We start from the raw sequence: 17989 nt of genomic DNA on the forward strand, positions 1-17989 counted from the left end.
TTACGTGGAAGGAAATCGCTGTGGTATACCCATCTTTGCGGGATGAGGAATTAAGCTCTCTCTTCTTACAGGTCAACAACCTGGAGAAGAGCCTTGGAGTCACTGCCCATGAGTTTATCCATGTTCCCTACCATTTGCTCTGCTAGGGTTTTGTTGTTGTTATTGCTGTTATTGTGCCAGTATGGGTTGCGTGTACTGGTGTTACAATTTGGGTCATAACCTAATATTCACATTTTCTTGCTCAAATTGTTCCAGTTCAGGCCCCTGGGTGTTCTTTCGGTGTACTCTTGCATCAGGGTGGGATGTCCTCATCGGAGGAGTTCTGTGTGTGTGTGTGTGTGTGTGTGTGTGTGTGTGTGTGTGTGATCACGTCCTTACTTCCTGGCACTGCAAGGCGCTCCAGGCTCTTCTTTGTATATTTCCCTGCCAGAGTCTCTAAAAGCAAATACTCTCTATGGAATCCCAATTCCCTATTACAATGCGATGTCGCAACCCAGAACGTCAGGGCCAGGTGTGTTCACGACACTGGGGTACCGATGCTTGTCACTCCTCTTGGCTGACGAGGCAGGGAAATGTTTGTGGTATATTAAATGGTTGCTATGTTACCAGGTGGGAAGGAGGGCTATGTTCTGAACAGGCCTTTTTGAGCATCAAATAATAACAAGAAGTGGTGTGACATTCAGGAGAAGAGATACATTTGTATAAACAGGGAAAACTGGATAGAAATTCTTTAATACCGCTTTATGCACTTTTGCCAGAAAAGGCTCAGAGTTCTAGACAAAAAAAAAAAAAAAAAAAAAAAAAAAAGAAAAAGATAGAAAGAAAGAAAGAAGCCAAAACACCAAACTCATGTCAGTTTGTCAGATGGGAAAACTAAATACTGGCTTTGTAAAGGTCATGGGGGAAAAGAAGAGAAAAGGAAACATCACAGTAATGCCACTGGGCCAGCATCTGCATCACAGGCCTCCTGATAGAAACACATCAGAAGGATGCCCATCAGGACAGTGGTGGCGGGCCCCTACCTAACCCACCCCGCCCAGACAGAAGCCTAATGATGCTCCTGTAACGGACGGAGATAAATGACATGACACATTCAGTGCCAACTGTGTTCCTGACTCTGTCTACACACTTCACGGAAATCATTGTGGTAACGATAGCAGACCAGGAAGCAGAAGGAAGGACAGAAGTAAAGCGGTCCAGACTGTACTAACAGGAGGCAGAGAGAGAATCCAGCCCAGACAAACCCAGGGGCCACTGGGCCTGACCAGCACCGTAACCAGAGTGGAAGAATTTTTGCAGAATTTCGATTTCTCTCCTCCAGTAGAGAAATCTTATTGGTAGTAGAGAAAGAAAAAAAAAAATCACAGTTTAAACCCAGCACGTCCATCTAATCATAACACAACTGCAATATTGCTTTTGTTGCTAGATGACAACACTAAGCATCCATTGAAGGTGAGCAAAACGTGTGGACTGCGGGGCGGGGGGGGGGGGCAGAGGGGAGGGCGGGGCATGTCTTCTTGTTTTGTCATACACCCTGTTGTGATGCAGATGATAGAAATTCAGCTGTCATCGCTGAAGATGATGGAACATTCTGATGTTTACCTTTTGGAATTGCTCTGAATGAAAACAACATGGAACAGCAGACGTCAAAGCACATAGTAATCGCAAAATTTGAAAAGCTCTAGCACAGATGACCCTTTCTAACAGAACAGAAATAACACTGTATGGCGTTACTATGAGGAATACCATACTAGGTTCTCCTAAGCTCACTGTATATGTATATGTATGTATATATATATATATATATATACATACATACATACATACATACATACATATGATGGAGCACTCAGAGTATGCTCTGCACTGTGCTGGACTTTGTGTACACTGCAGCTTATGCTGTCTTTCCTTCTTCTCCTCTCTACCTCTCCCTCCCCTCCTTACCTCCCCCTTCTCTCTCTATACTCCTCCCCCAATGTCTCCCGTATTACAGGCTAGGCTTGACCTCTCTACGTAGTGGTGGATGACCTTGAGCTGTTGCTCTTTATGCCCACTTCCTGGGTGCTAGGAGGGCAAGCACGCACCCTGTGGCCCTGTTTATGCAGCGCAAGGGATTGAGCCCAGGGCTTTGTGAGTGCTAGACAGGCACTCAACCAAGTGACCTACATCCCTGGCCCAGCGTCTCAGTCTTATTTTCCTTCTTGCTACTGTGTTTACAAATGAAGATGCCGAGCTTTGGGAAGGCGAGGCTTGCTGCCCAAGTTATTAGGTAGGAAAGAGCAGAGCTGGAATTTGAAACCAAGTTCCCCTGACGACAGACGTCTATGTTGTTTCCACTCTGCAGAGCTGCTGTAAGCACCAGTAATGTACGCTCCAGGCCAGAGAGTAAACGTCACTCATCTTCCTTACACAGAAAAGTGCAGCAAAAACATCTCTGAGAGCCAAGAGTACCAAACAATAACAAAAGAAAACGCGTGGTATTTTCCACAGGACAAGATCATAAACTCATTATTACGTTAGCTGCTACATCCACTTAAACTACTGTGCTAGTGGACACCATGGACTTGTCTTAAGAAAAGACATCCTCCCCCAAACTGTTAAAGTGGAGAAACTGCTTTCCTATTATTGATACCCAAAGAAGCCACAGAAACCTCTGGTGCTTCAAAGCATTGTCTACCATCCTTGCTATCTGGGAAAAGACATTGTCCAATCCATAACCTTGGTAAACACACTGTTTTACCTCAGCTAAGCCTTGTATTTTGATTTTTTAAAAGTGGCATAGTTAATATCTGCCATAGAAGCTACCATTTTCCTATAAGTAAAATTGATTAGTAATAACCAAAAGCATCCATCTAGTAATTGATTCATTTATTGAAACATAAAAGTGAGAGGTCTTTTTTTTAAAAGCTCACCAACACTGAAAGCTAATGTAAGAACTGAACTGATGATAATGTAGGGTTTTTTCTTTCTTTCTTTTCTTTCTTTCTTTCTTTCTTTCTTTCTTTCTTTCTTTCTTTCTTTCTTTCTGTCTGTCCTCAGTGACTTGCTGAATTAAAATCAAAGGCCTTACTAGTCAAGGAGATTTCCAGGCCAGAAAGATGGTTCAGTAGGTAAAGGTGCTCACAACCAAACCTGACCACCTCAGTGTGATTCCCAGGACTCACAGGATGGAAGGAGAAAATCGCTGCAACTTGTCCTCTCACCTCCAAATGGAGTGCACACACACGCATACAGATAGACACCACACACACACACACACACACACACACACACACAGTGTGTGCGCAAAACTTAAAGCATTTAAAACAAGTGGTTTTTTTTGTATTACTACTTAAAAGCAAAGGAAGCATTTTTCCTAACTGTGATGATGTAAACATGGGGTCCAAGTCTTATGTGCTCACGGTGAGGATCTACATGCAAACTTCAAAAACAGCTTTTCCAAATCTACCTTTATTGGGAAGCTGGAAGAACAAGATGCCAAACTCAAAAATATCAGGAGACAAGTTCCCATTTTCTGACGCTATAGGAGAACTTTTCTCTTAAAATGTATGTATTTATTCAGGCATATGCACCAACTCTTGCCCATCCTCTTTTCTGTGTTTCAACGTTAATTTTTTAAATTGTCACTATTTTGACTCCATAAATTAAAATGCCTTTTCCAATTCACTTAGCTTCCATCTTAGTGGACTTTCAGTCCTTCCTAGTTATTTCATACTTGTGCGGGGCTGGAGTATCTTAAGACTCAGCCACAGCTGTGAACATCCCATCTTCCTTCCTGCAAACCTCCTGGCCGGAAGAAAACCGTTATCAGCAGCCACAGCAAGTGCTAGCCTGTGCTATGCAGTAGCAAGCATACGGCAGCAGGGGGAGCCAGTGGGAAAATCTCTGAGAGAGAGGGAAAAAAAAAAAAAAAAAAAAAAGAACCCCTCTCAGCAGCTTAATTTGTATGCAAAGCAGAGAAACAGGCCAGCAATGGACCAAAGAGACAAACTAAGATTCACAAAGAAGTAGCAACCAACCGTGTGTGCAGAGCTGGTGCGAGTGCCTTTGAAATGAACCACAGAAAAACCTTAAGTCTCTTTCAAAGGCTTATCAAATCCCAACTTCAAGAGGGACCTGCAGTTTGAAGCCCAGTGCTTTCCAGCAGAGCTAAACTGCTGAAGGGTCCCCAAATTCTAAGAGCAGAAACAAGTAAGAATTTTAGGTTGGTGGGTTTTATGGAGTTTTCAAAATGATTTCATTGTTCTCCTACAAACATCACTGCACTTAGATGGAAGACCTAGTAAAATGTGCATTAATAGGTTATGAGAGCCTTGAGGACCAGACTTCTGTCTATCTCTCCTACAGACACCCTCCCATGCTTAATTTACCTCTTTAAGTGAATCTGTGGGGTGTGTGTGTGTGTGTGTCCCCGGAACATTATGAAAGTATTCTTAATGGTAATGTATTTTACTTTGAAAAGTAAACTTTGCACAATCCCTATAGAAGGCCAACAACTTGCCCCCGAACACATACAATACTGTGTATGTCCTGCAGACTAGCAAGGCCTATATTTTCAGTGACTCTAGGACAGAAAAGTCCCAGAAGTTGTTCTGTCTGGAACTCTAAACGCGAATTTAAGAAAAGCCTCAACATCTACTCCGAACTTCAAAATGTTCTGGTTATCGGTGGATGATAAAGACAATTATCTACAAATTATAAAAATCTATGCCACATAAAATGTCTACCAAAAATTTCTCTTGGGCAGTAAACGAACAAAAGCAAACATCTCAGACAAACAGGAACTCAAGAAACTCATATAGTGCCCCTTCAGAATAGTTATTATTATGCCCAGATTATGCTACAGAAAACTGAGGCTTAAAAAGTTTTCATATATATATATATCTCAGCCAGCAAAGAAGAAAACTGTGACTGAACTTACAGGTCTGTCCACCTCAAAGCTCTGAGGCCTCATTAAAATTGCCCGTCAATTGTAGCAAGGAGGTTCCAGGGAAAATCTGTACAAATCTTAGGCAGGTTAAATGGGCATAGGAGGGTAAATGCTGTAGATTTAATCACTCAAATTAAATGCCATCTGGAATCTCTTATCCATCCAGTAAAAGCACCCTACGTGTATTACAGCCAGCCCTGGCATTGGCCAAGAAATCAACCATGTTCCTGTCCCCACACTGCCAACCAGCAGCCTGTGTACATGTGTACACTGTGACAGCAATACAGAAAATACACTGTCTGTTAGACGTAGCCTTACAACTACTGACTATTTCAAATTTCTTTTTATTGAGCTCTTTTAAGTATATGAATTATCTGTTAGCAGGCTTAAAGACCTCACTTCCCACTTTCTAGCTTTCAAATCTACAATAAATCGTCTGCTATTGTTTTTTTTTTAAATCTTGACTTGTTATTAAAGCATTATTGTGTTTTCTAATATATTAAGGAGTTTTTTTTTTTTTTTTTTTTTTTTTTAACTTCCACAGAGGAGAAAAGTATCTTGATATTTAAAGGCAAAAGAGAACGAGCCAAATACGGTGACTGAATGCAGGGCAATAAATTTACCAATCAAAAAGTTACTTTATCAGGCTGATTCACTCAGATTAGTGAGGCCTCAAGGAAGCTGTTCATGTTGCCAGTCCAAACTGAAGGCAGGATGTCACTCACAGCCCTCTGTTGACCAGCTGCTGGGTGGAAGTGGCTCACTCCCACCCTTGTTTATTAACCAGAAAGGTGACTTTACCACCATTACCGGGGACTTTATTTTTTCTTTCTTTCTAGACTAACTTTCTCATCTCTGAAAGGCCATGCAAGCAGAACACGAGTTTAGAAATGAATGAATTTACAAAGAAACGAACGGCCTTGGCACTAAAAATTCAAACAGTAGCTGACTGCGCCAATGTAAGTGTGAAATGTGTCATGTCTTTGGACCAGGAATCGTAAGCACAGTTGAATGCATTTTGAAAAGTGTCTCCTCACTTTATGTATGTCTCACATCAGCCCAGTAAACCCACCCCGGACATGATCCTGTGGCAGTTAATACAAAGTCTGAAAACCATTTGCAGCTAAGATTTTTTTTCAAAAAGACAAAATCCCTGTGTAATCCCAAGCCTGTAAAAGAGAGGCATTATTTGGAGCAATTACCGTGATGCAAAGTTTCCAGCTTAAAATAAAGACATAAGCTACTTCACAGCTTTAAAAAAAATCACGATATTGTTTGATCTCACATAAATTATTAAACTCAAATGCAGGCCTTACACATTAAGAATATGGATTTTTGGGGGGAAATGACTGCTTAGAACCGTGAAAGGTATGGCCAAATTATCACGTTGAAAACACAGGAAAACGCACCTATCGGGCAAAAGGGCTACCAGGTTTGGATCTGCCTTTTGGGTTGTCAACCCTACTGAGAATGCCCTACTTAGCATTTAAGACACTGGACATGCTTAGTACATGTCTTCTACTTTATAAAGCAAATCATTAAAAGCAATTTACATTTTACAAAAGCAACAATGTGTTGGTCAAACAAGAACAGTGGCCCTTAGTGCTGCTGCAAGGAGCAACAGTCCTAACGAGAGAGCCCAGCCAAGTGAAATTTAGAAATGAGGCCCAAATGAAATGGTAGTGGTAGTGATGATGACGACGACGATGATGATTTGATTACCAATACGGTGAATACTTTGGGGGGAGCCCTTTTAGTTTTAAGGCCAGCTTCTCACCCCAACAACAATGCTGTCTCTCTGAACAACAGTGTTAACAGATACAGCGATCCGGTGACTGGCTGGCATGCTAAGGCATTTTTATAGAATCTGCATGAGCAATAAAGCAGATGGGAAAGAAACGACATTAAACAAACATGAAAAAGAAAGCACTGGTCACTGAGAGGCATACACAACGGGTAAAATGTCCTAACTCGCCTGACCTTGTAAAGAGGTGTCCAAAACTACAGAAATAGCTTAAGGAGACAACTATTTCTAATCACTGCATGTCCTTATTGACTGACTCTTCTAGCCGTTTGGATCAAATATGTAGGCCCAGCCAGTCATTAAAAACCACACAATCTCAATTATTCCTTTGCATGATCAAAGACGTAAAGCACATGATTTTGTTGTTGTTTTAAATGCAAGACTGAAAGTACTCTAGCATACCTCCTCCTAGGCTACCTTTAAGGCTGCATGATGCTGAAGGTTACTTCTCTGCCACCATACTCCATTAACTGCCAAGAAGACCAGCAACACCTTGGCACATATGGCACACATGCCCAACTAAAGCCTAGCATGGTGAATGACTTCAGAAACCTTCGTCTCCAATACTGAAGGAGACAAAGGCAGCATACGGACACTTCTAATTTTGTTCACATCTCTGTGAATGTACACAGGGAACAATATTTAAAGGTTCAATCTTTCCAAGGTACTCTAAGGACCAGGGAAATGGGAGTGAAGGTTTCAAGTTCAGTGAACTCATCTAAGTTTGAGAGAGGTAGGTGGCGGCGGCGTCCTAGTGCCTTCAAGCACTCCTGCAACTCTGATTTCCAACCAGGAGTCCTAAGCAGCACCTTTGATAATATGCAACGCCACCAGCCCCTACTGGGGTTGTGCTGCAAGGGCAAAGTGTCACTCTAAAGTCCCTTTGTCCTAAGGATGCTCACAGGGTGTCAGAGTTGCTTTTGTAAAATGTTTAATACCTACAGGGAGGTAATGCAAACAGGAACCTCCCTCCAAAGGCGCAGAGTAGCTAACTTGCAGTAAGCATGACAAATTTCTCACTGTATTTCCCCAGGCCACAAGGATCGGTGATTCCCCAGCGTGGCGCCGCCGCCGTGGGAATCAGCAGTCTAACAGCGTCACTGACGAGAGCTTACCTTGTTGGAGGCCATCTCACTGACGGAGTGTCTGGTCTGCAGGGTCTCTAGCTGGTCCAGACACCAGTCCAACTCCTCCAGGGTCTCGCTGGCCAGTTTCTGGTAGGCCTCCTCTGCGAAGAGACAGGGAAAGGGGGGCTCAGTTCTCAAGCGCTTCACGGGGCCACCAGCAAGTTCAAAAGGGGCCATCCTGCCGTACCCCGCCATGCTCGGATGCCCGGTGCCTGCACATGAGGGCTGCTCCTTCATATTGCCGGGCCCGGCGGCGGCGGCGGCGCGCAGGGGGCTGAGGCTGTACTGGCTGGGCCAGGCTCAGGCTGGCCAGGATGCTCCAGCTTGACGTCGCGGGTCAGCCTCCAGGGAGGGGCGCAAAGTGCTGCAGGCCAACTTTGGCACGGGTACGCGGGCGGATTCTCAGCAGCGGCGCGAGCTCGGGGTTCCCTGCGGTCAGATGCTGCCCCTGGTGGCGCGCTCAGGGGAGAGTAGGTGGGGTGGGGGAGCTCGCCCCGCAAACGGGCCAGAGGTCCACCGGGTGTCCGCGTCCTGCAGCCGCGGTTCCACGCCGCCGCCCGCCGAGCCCCGCGCGCGAAGCAAATGAATCAGCCGCGGCCGCCGTTTCCTGTTTTGTCGCTCAAGTCCGCGGGCGGGCGCAGCTCCGCTCCATGCTGGCTTTCCGGGAACACTCCCCCTCGCGCCCCTCGCAGCCCCGCGGGCGCTGTCTGGCTCCCCCGCGACTCCTTACGAAAGGATTCCGAATTGCAATAGACTATCCGGGTCGCCCTCCCTGCCACCTCGCCGCGGCATCGCCCCGAGGCAGCCCGCGCCGCCGCTTTGAAGCGCAGCCGGGAGGCGCGGCCGCGCGCGCGTGTGTGCGGTGCTGCTGTGGGGCTGTCGCGCACTAGAGCGGCGGAAAACCCGGCGTGGAGCGCCCGCCGCCCGCCACCCGGGGTCCCCGCGGGGCTCAGGCGGGGCTCGGCCGGCACCAGCGCGCAGGCGCAGGCGAGCTCGCACCTGCCCCGCGGGGACCCCGGGCTCACAGCGGAGTCCCATGCCCTCTGGCTGAGAGCAGCCTGCCAGGCCTGGGTGTCCTGGGCGCAAGGTGACTTAGGACAGGCACTGCCCTTCCTGAAGTTTTGGTTTGGGAATTTCCCAATGTTTGTACTTGGAGGGGCAGTATTATGGGGATAAAAATCATTTCTACCAGGGGCTGCTTGTCAGTACCCAGCCAGCCCAGCCAGCCCCTCTCAAATTTGGTGGAACCGCAAACAGACAAACCACAGTGCTATAGGGTCAGAATGCCTTAGAACCTTACAACAGGCTACAGTTCACCTTCAGAGTTACTTAAGAGTAACCTTAAAGGAACACAGAAGAACGCTCCGGACTTGGGGCTCCCAAGACACAAATTCTGAAAGTCTGTTTCTGCACACCATAGAGGAAACAATCTATGAGAAGCATTGTGGAGAAATGGCGGGGGGCGGGCGGGGGAGTCTATCTTACAAGACGGCCAGCAGAAAGGAAAAAGGCTTAGATGAAGTGGCGGGGTCCCACTTTTTATCTTCTAATCTACCGTCTTGTGGGGTAAAGAAATTCTGTCCCAATGTACATACACTCCATCAATGATCAGGTACAAGAAAGGATGCCGTGGGTTATGGGTTGAATCTCAGGATTTGGCAACTTCCTTAAATTTATAAAAACTTCAGTAACTTTCAGAGTGTGTTTATGCCTGCTTCTTGGCCTGTCCTTCTCCAAGATTTTTTTTTTTTTTTTTGAGCTGTATGCTTTTCATTTTAAGTGCTGTGCATTAAAATTTGCCTTTTCCTCTGCATCCGCCGCCTTTACTAATCTCTGTAAATAGACCTTACATCAACAACTGCCTAAACCTTGCCAGGTGAATTGAAATTTAAGGTTGATTTTTTGTTGTTGTTGTTTTAAAATAAAGGAAATAGTCTCCAAGATAATTGTATAGTGTAAGTATTAAATATTTCACCTATTTAGCTTTCTCAAATCATAAAACTATAAAATGTTACATGCTCCCTATTGAAAATAAAGATACACACTACATAGAAAGAGCTGAAACACCAAAGGGCTGAAACAGTGATTCGATGTTTTAATATACTGAATCTATTTTATGTGTAAGTAGGAGCATGGTCTGGACACCATAGCAGTCCAGGTTCACTGTTGCTGTTTTCCTCCTTCTGCTATGTAAACCAGGCATAGAGAAAATTGTCAGATGAAATTAATTTATGGTCACACCAGTTGTCCATAGCTTGTCCATCCAGTGTGTTCAGAGGCATAGCCATTGTGTAGAGTCCGTCCCTGCCATCTTTTCTGTTATCCAAAGCCAGGCATCCTCTATATATCCTTAAGGTGTGATGAGCTACGTTTCTGCCTCCTGCCACACAGCCTTTTGAAAGGACGAGTTCCAAGAGACCCCTCAGTGTGTGGCATGCACTCCCTGGCCCCACCCTTACAATCTTTATGAAAGGTTTTTGAAACCAGAAGCAGAGTGCAGACTTTGGACCTAGCAGGACGTGGCTCTGTGTATTTTATTTTAGTGGTGGCGCACGCCTTTAATCCCAGCACTCGGGAGGCAGAGGCAAGTGAATCGCTGTGAGTTCGAGGCCAGCCTGGTCTACAAAGGGAGTCCAGGACAGTCAAGGCTACAGAAAGAAACCCTGTCTCGAAAAACTAACTAACTAACTAACTAACTAACTAAATAAATAAATAAATAAGGAACAGTGATTTGGGAAAGTTTCAAGCTAATGCTTCAAGCCACTTATATATGGGGGTTTGCTTTTAAGGGGGGTAGTAGAGAGACGTGATGAAGAATTGATTTCAGAAGCTCCATTTCATCTTTCAATCACGACTTTGCCATTTTGATTATCAAAAATCAAATGAGATTACACTCATAGGTTCCAAAATCTTCTGCACGCTCTCTACATACTTAGAGGATGAAATTAGCCTGATGTATTTGTACACACTGGTGAGAGAATATTTACATATACAACAGAATGAGGCTGTCACTGGAATAAAGATTGGTTGATTTGAGAATTTACTTCTTGCAGACGATGAGATTGAGGCAACGTGACCGGCTCCAGTTCTTTTGGGTCATTAGTAAGTTTTCATTTTCAGGGAATTTTAATCCCAACTGTCCTAAGACATCTAGTAGCTGACCTTTACGTCCCCCCACCCTTGGTGAGGTGAGGAACTCACCGTGGAGTTGCCAGCTATCCTACAGGAAGTTGAGTCAGCACACCAAACAACACACCTAAATGTCATCGGCAGCTAGCTGGACAAAAACAGTGAGCCAGTTTAATGTTGGCCTTTACCAAAAACACACACTGCATTCATGAATAAAATGCCCCCTAGAGGAGTCATATATGATGTGGCCCTACTTAAAAACATATGAAAACTCTTCTATTAAACTCTCTGATTCTTGCTTAACTTGAGGAGCTAATTGAAAGAAAACACTCCTCCAAACACTCCTGGCTAAACTCCACATTGAGTAGGAAAGGGCTGTGTCATGGACAGCTGAGGACTAACATGAGAGCTGGTGTTCTTCAAGGCGCCCTGAGCTGTGCAATACCCATGCGTCTGCTTTAACTCTCCTGAGTATAAGTAAGGCTCAATATTTGTGGGCCAGCACTTGGCTTCCGTCATAGTGATGTGCACAGGGTTCCCCTGACACATGGCCTGAAATCTTGCCAACGGCTCCAGGAGAGGATGCTGAAACAGCAGCTTGTCTTTGAAAGGGAAAAACGCCGTCAGCTCGGAGCCACAGCAGTTGGCTAAAGGCTGTAGTTGTTTTCTTGTGAAATGTTGGACCTATTACTCTTACCCATAACTTACTGTGAGGTGTAAAAAAAAAAAAAGATCCGCGCTACAGGACATGAAACTTGATAAATGATAGCTAGTTTCTTTGTCAATATTTGTGAGGTTAAAGGCCTATGGGAGTCTGTCACTATTCCTAGAGAAGCCTACTGCTAAAGAACAGGTGAGAGATGGGGAGGGGGGGGTGGGGGGGTGGGGGGGTGGAAAGCAAAGCAAAGCAAACTTTGGGTACCATTTGCTACTCCATTTAAAAATGCATATGGAACAATCACAGCTGACTCTGATTGTTTTTTAAATTAAAACAAATACATCAGACAGCTTCTAAGAGAAAATGCTCAAACACGCCTTTTTAATTAATTCCAGCTTCTCCTCAGCCAACTCCCCTACTTAAATGCCTTTTGTTCCTGAGGGAAGAATTGATGGTGCAGGGAGTAGGTAGACTTCTGCCTCGCGTGTGAGCCCACATTCCTTGGGTCTGCTACAGGAAAAGATCTGTGCAGGTTAGCTCTAACTTTGGCTGACACATTTTCCCCCTTTTATGCATTTTATCTGATGGGAAATACATGAAGGGCCTGGATTCCCTTTCAGTGGGTATATGCAACGTGTTGAAGCCGGTGGCAAGCTGCCCTCAATTCCTAGGATATTTCTGGCATCAAGTTCTTGTTTTGAAGTATTTTTAAATCATATAAAAGATATAAACTTTCACTTAGTACTTCAAAAATAAATTCAAAGTGAAGAAGTGTGTAATTTTGTGAGTATTTTTTCCTATTTCTCACTAGCTATGATGGTTTTTATTTTTTTGACATATGCTGTAGTAGAATTTTGCAAATGGATCAAGTTCTAGTAACTTCTAATCTGATCAATAAGTCAACATTTATAAGGCGCTATGTGTCATGAGCTGTATTAGAGTTCACAGAAACACAGTGAGTGTAGGAGTGTGTCCCTTGTCCATTCAAAGGCATCACTGATGACGCGTTTAGCATTGCATACAGTAGAAAAGGAAGGAAGCTCATGGGTCATGGGACAAAAAAAAAAAAAAAAAAGTTCAAGTCATACTGGGCACAAGTCGACAAGTGGAACCTTAATCCTGGGGGAAGAAACAGAAGATGATGGTTAATGTAGATTGTCAAAACCACCCAGGGCTTTGGTGAGGCGCACCTTTAGGTTAGCCTATGAGGGCCCTCTCAGGAAGAATTAACTGAATGGCTAGACGCCTTCTTGGTTGTGCATAGCTTTATATCAGTCAGGGCCTCAGACTGAATGAAAAAGGTGAAAAGCAGAGAGCCAAATGAACGTCAGGCACTTCTCCATGAGGTGTGATGCATGAGCAGCCGCAGCCACAGGCTCCTGCCTTCGTGAACTTCAGCTGGCCACGCCCTCCTTACCTACATCCACTCTTCCCATCTGCGGCCCTTGTGGTTTGGCTAGGCATTGGATCACAACGGTATGCTAAGTAACTAATGCATAGAAGAGAAGGGAAGAGGGCAGCAAACACCTGGGCCTATGGACAAGAAGTGTGCATGTGCAGAGAGGAGGACAGTGAACTGTCCCAGAAACCCTTTCTCAGGGGAAAGGAGCCTGGAAAGATCTGAGGGATGTGACACATCAGCAGACCCTGGCTATGGAAATCTTGGGGGTCAGTAGGTAGGAGCGCTAGGCTATCTTCTGGATCAGGAGCTGCTGAGTTACACAACAGACTGTGTGACCTGGGATCTTCTTCTATGTGAGATGGAAACTGTAGGGTTGTATAGCACATGGGATTGTCGTAGGGAAGACCAGTCGATGAGAAGACGACTTTTGGAGATATTTATGTTAGCGTACAATCAGTTTATAAGACTATTTGCTTCTTTCGTCATTACTCTAATCTAAAACAATCCCTGCCTTGAAAGCAGCCAGGATGCTGACACGCACCTTTAATCCCAGAACCAGGAAGGCAGAGGCAGAGGCAGGTGGGTCCCTGTGAGTTCAAGGCCAGCCTGGTCTACAAAGTGAGTTCCAGGTCAGGGCCACACAGTGACACCCTGTCTCAAAAAATGAAACAAGTAAATCCTACAGAGGCGTTTGGTTGTCTGTTTGCTATACATGAATACAAGGACTTGACTACTATTACTCAAGAGGAAACTGGCTTTCTCTTCTTAAAAACTATCTCTCAGGTTACTTCCTTCTGCAAAGTAAGGTAGGACAATAATTTGAGTGAGGGAAATGGAAGGGGGAGAGTGAAAAGGGAAGAAAGAAAGGGAGGGAGGGAAGGAGGGAGGGAGAGAGAGAGGGAGGGGGGAGAGATTCGGCTTATGTGATAACTGCATACTATAGAATTTTCCTTTCTCCTGTCTTTAAGAAAGGGATTGAGGTCATGAAACTCTGAGTTGCTTTAATTCACTGAAGAGACTGAACTTAACATCAGGCTGTCTCAAGGACAAATGACCACCACTGTGCAATGGCAAAAAAGCAGCCCAGCTTCTTATGCTCAGTGTAGGAAGGGGTGGGCTTCTCCACAAGGAATTGGAGTGGGGCCAGTTGGGATCCTACATCTGGGTTAGGGACTCCGTGGACAGGTAATGTGACTATAAACAATATTATTCCTTGAAGGATATTAAATAAATAAGAGTCTTCACATTCCAGTGTGTATAAGGCACAGTTTGCTAACTTTCATTGAGTCCAATCATGAAACGGTGTGAAAATTTTATATTTAAAACCAAGACACAAATTATTTAAAACAATAAAATTATTGATGTATGCATATTCATTTTCTGCCTATCTCCATCCCATTCTTACCACATTCCCAATTAACACTTAACAGGTACACTTAGCAATTTTTTCGTAATTTCTACAATTAACCCACTGTAATCAGATCCTCACCAGTTCATTTTTGCGTGGATGCAATAGTTTAGCATCTTCCTGGATCCACTTTTTCTCAAACACACGTCTTCAGAAGACCAGAAAAGTCTTGCGTAAACGTTGTTTTCCACATGCCACGATCTTTGGTCATGAGCTTGGTGTACAAGCTCCCTTCTACTTACGCTAGCATCATGTTTATGTCCACAGAGGACTTTTCTTCAGCTTGCTTTTTAAACTCTGCCATTGCAGTGTTATCTGGCATCCCCCCAACAAGACTGTAAATGCCTGTGGGCGTGGAGAAGAAGCACCCCGCAGCTGGTTTTTAAGGCACAGCTTCTGCTGTTGCACAGAAGCCCATTGCCTGTGATTGGTTGGCACATCCCCTGGGACTGGACAGTGAGTGCATTTATCACCAGGGCCCCTATGGGGGTGGGGGGAGAAGCACACGAGGAGATGTGGGGAGTGCACACAGACACACAGGGCAGTTACCAGCTACCCAGAATTCAGTACTCTGACTTCTGGGACCACTCAGGGGCCTGGGGTGGCATGTTTTTTACTTGGAAGCACAGTGTGCCAGGTAAGCTAGACACTAGGCCATGCCTTCGTTTTCTTCTACAGAACTGGTTTGTTAACTCACATGTCTACAACTACACCTCCTCAGTTGGTTAACCTGGACACAATGTTGCTAGCTTTTGTCCCTGTGACTTTCTGGACCTATACCTAGGCTTTAAAAAAATGTCTAGGGTAGATCTTAGCATTTATAGGATTTTAGAAGATAGTTATGTGCAAATAAACAATAAGTATCTTTGTTTTGAAACGAGAATATTTTTCCAAGTCAGATTCAAGCAGCAATATAGTCTGAACATGGCGATATCTATCTATCTATCTATCTATCTATCTATCTATCTATCTATCTATCTCTATATATTCATGTTTATCTATTTTGTATCCCTTCGTGTGTGTGTGTGTGTGTGTGTGTGTGTGTGTGTGTGTGTGTGTGTGTTTTGATGAAGAGCTTCAGGAAGGAACATTTCCAGAACTTAGGCAAAGTCAAGCAAATTGGTGTTCTGCTAGTTAAATATGAAAAATAAAATCTAAATGACAGAGATTATTATGCACATACAGCAAGATTTTGGCAGTGAAAATTAGAATTATATAGTGATTGATACGGAGGCAAGAAACTTGGGTGGAAATCGTCAAATGTCATAAAAAGTCATGTGCTATCTTGAAGCAAAACCAAAAAAAGGGGATTCTCCTGAAGATGTAGTGGGCATCCTGCCAACCCTATGGTCCAGCTGAGTGCACACTTTTACCTTCTAACAGCCATAACCGACTTTGTATCTCTCGTTCAACACAACGAACTCAGCCCTACCTCCTTTCCCATGCCATTACTCTGGTTTCATTTCATTTTATTTCATTTCATTTTATTCTAGTTTCATTCCCACCATCTCAATCCCATTTGTTTCCCTGCCCTCAAACTCCGCCCGTGCGTGCACATTGGTAGATTTTTCCAAGCCCCACACCTTTGATAATACCTTCCTTAAACATGGCATCTCAGTACTAAATGTAATCCTGTTACCTCTATAACTCTGAGCTATGCTCTATCTGTGTTTGTTTTCACCACAAACTTTACTGCTACTTAATTTATGTATACCACTCTTTTCAGCTTTGACTTTCCTTCTCACAGGGCAGGCATACCATCTTAAATGACTGTCCATCAAGGGGTCATTGATGGAAGGTGTACTTTCTGATATCTGTTCAATTTAAAAGGCACAGCGCTTCTTAACTTTTTTTTTTTTTTTTGAAACCTAATAAATCTGTGGAGAATCTGATTCAAATGTCTCCAGGAAACTTAGCATGAATTCATATAATCAATATGGCTTTTTTTTTTAATCTTAAAAGTGTTCACTGACCTCCATGAAGTCACCAAGGACTTCAAGGTGAATATTTATATCTAGGGAAGGGAAGGCAATTATTTTAATCAAAACTTCCCCCAGAAACTTATGAGGAATCAGGATCTGCCCTCTTCTTTAATTATTTCACAAATCTCTGTTTTGTGATGAAACCTCTTTCACTGTAAGCCATTGAAAGGAGAGTAATACCAAAAGACATAAAGCCTTCAGCTTTCAGAATTGCTAAGGCGAGGGCTGTGGATATGACTCAGTGGACAAAGTTCTTACCATGCAAACATAAAGACCAGAACCCTGGACCTCCAGCATCTACATAAAATCTAGGTGAGTTTGCTGGCTCATCTGAAATCCCAGCACTTGCCGGGAAAAGACATGGGTTCTCTGGCAAACTGCCTAGGCAGAATAGCTGATATGGTGTGCTCCAGATTCGGTGAAAGTATGTGCCACAGGAAGCCATGTGGAGATCAATCAAGGAAGGTGCTCAGTGTGCACCCTGACCTCCACATGCACACATGCATGATAAACCCACATTCACATGTACTTACATAGATGCATACATACAAAAAAGAAAAGAAAACCATATAAACTATGATCAGAGCCTCAGAAAGACAGTTTCTATACATGAAAATACGATCAAGGTACAGGATAGGTCACAACTGAGCATCACTTGCAAGAAGGACCACTGTAAACATTTCCCAAAGGATGTGCCAGGAAACCAGACCTTTACAGTAGTCTTGCTAAGAGAGGTCACTGGCTAAAGAAGCTTGGGAAATCCCCCCTGCAGCTGCTTTTCAGGATTTGTAATGGATATGAACCAATCAAAAGCTAGATAACTCTCTATAGTTCAGCTAGTATCACTTCCCAAATATCATGTAACCTTCAGAGTATTTTTTCTGCTATGTCCATAATCATCTCTTGATAAATATACCTTAAACCGTGTCCTATGCCAGGCACCATGGTTCACATCTATAATCCCAGCACTCAGGGAGGCAGAGGCAGGCAGATCTCTGCAAATTGAAGGCCAGCCTGGGTTACAAAGCAAGTCCAGGACAGCCAAGGCTACGCAGAGAAACCCTGTCTCAAAACGCCAAAAACATAGCCCTATGATCCATATGTCAAATAAATAAGCAGCATAAATACAATCATGTGAGTCATCGATTTCTACCTACTGGACGTCTTAAGTTTCCATTCCTTCTGTCTTTGTAGCCATATGTATGTATGCATATATGCATGTGTGTATATTGTTTTGAAATAAGATCTTTCTATATTGCTCATGCTAGCTTTGAATCATCTGCCCACCTTGGCCTCTGGCTTAGGTAGGTTTATAAACTTATATGTATAACTGTGCTTGGCTCTTCCTGCCTTCATGATGTATGCTATTGGAAAGTGTAATACAATGCTCCTCCCTCTCTCCTTCTCCAGTCTCTCTTTTTAAAGAAGAATCCAAAGGCCCACCCATATTTACAGCTTCTCCAAGAGGTGCCAGTTGCTGTGAGATTCGAGAACATGAAAGATTCAGTGGCCTTGGCCTAGGAAAGACCTTACAATATCCTGCTGAGAA

At 44.0% G+C, this 17989-nt stretch overlaps 1 protein-coding gene across 13 annotated transcripts in view; it reads right to left on the bottom strand.

Annotated features, from left to right (window-relative positions):
* Pde4d (phosphodiesterase 4D) overlaps positions 1-17989 on the bottom strand; it is a 1424262-nt gene that overhangs the window by 37507 nt on the left and 1368766 nt on the right. For 11 of the 13 annotated variants that reach the window (XM_051172553.1, XM_051172551.1, XM_051172552.1 and 8 more), the window contains one exon: positions 7850-7962. The exons of 1 other annotated variant lie outside the window; for it this stretch is intronic. In XM_051172553.1, the coding sequence (XP_051028510.1) occupies positions 7850-7962 (113 nt within the window). Of the gene's footprint in view, positions 1-7849; positions 7963-8048; positions 8298-17989 lie in introns of those variants that run through there. One more of the 13 variants, XM_051172562.1, reaches the window with a different exon arrangement.

This window comes from Acomys russatus, chromosome 30, assembly GCF_903995435.1.
Source record: "Acomys russatus chromosome 30, mAcoRus1.1, whole genome shotgun sequence".
Classification (NCBI taxonomy): Eukaryota; Metazoa; Chordata; class Mammalia; order Rodentia; family Muridae; genus Acomys; species Acomys russatus.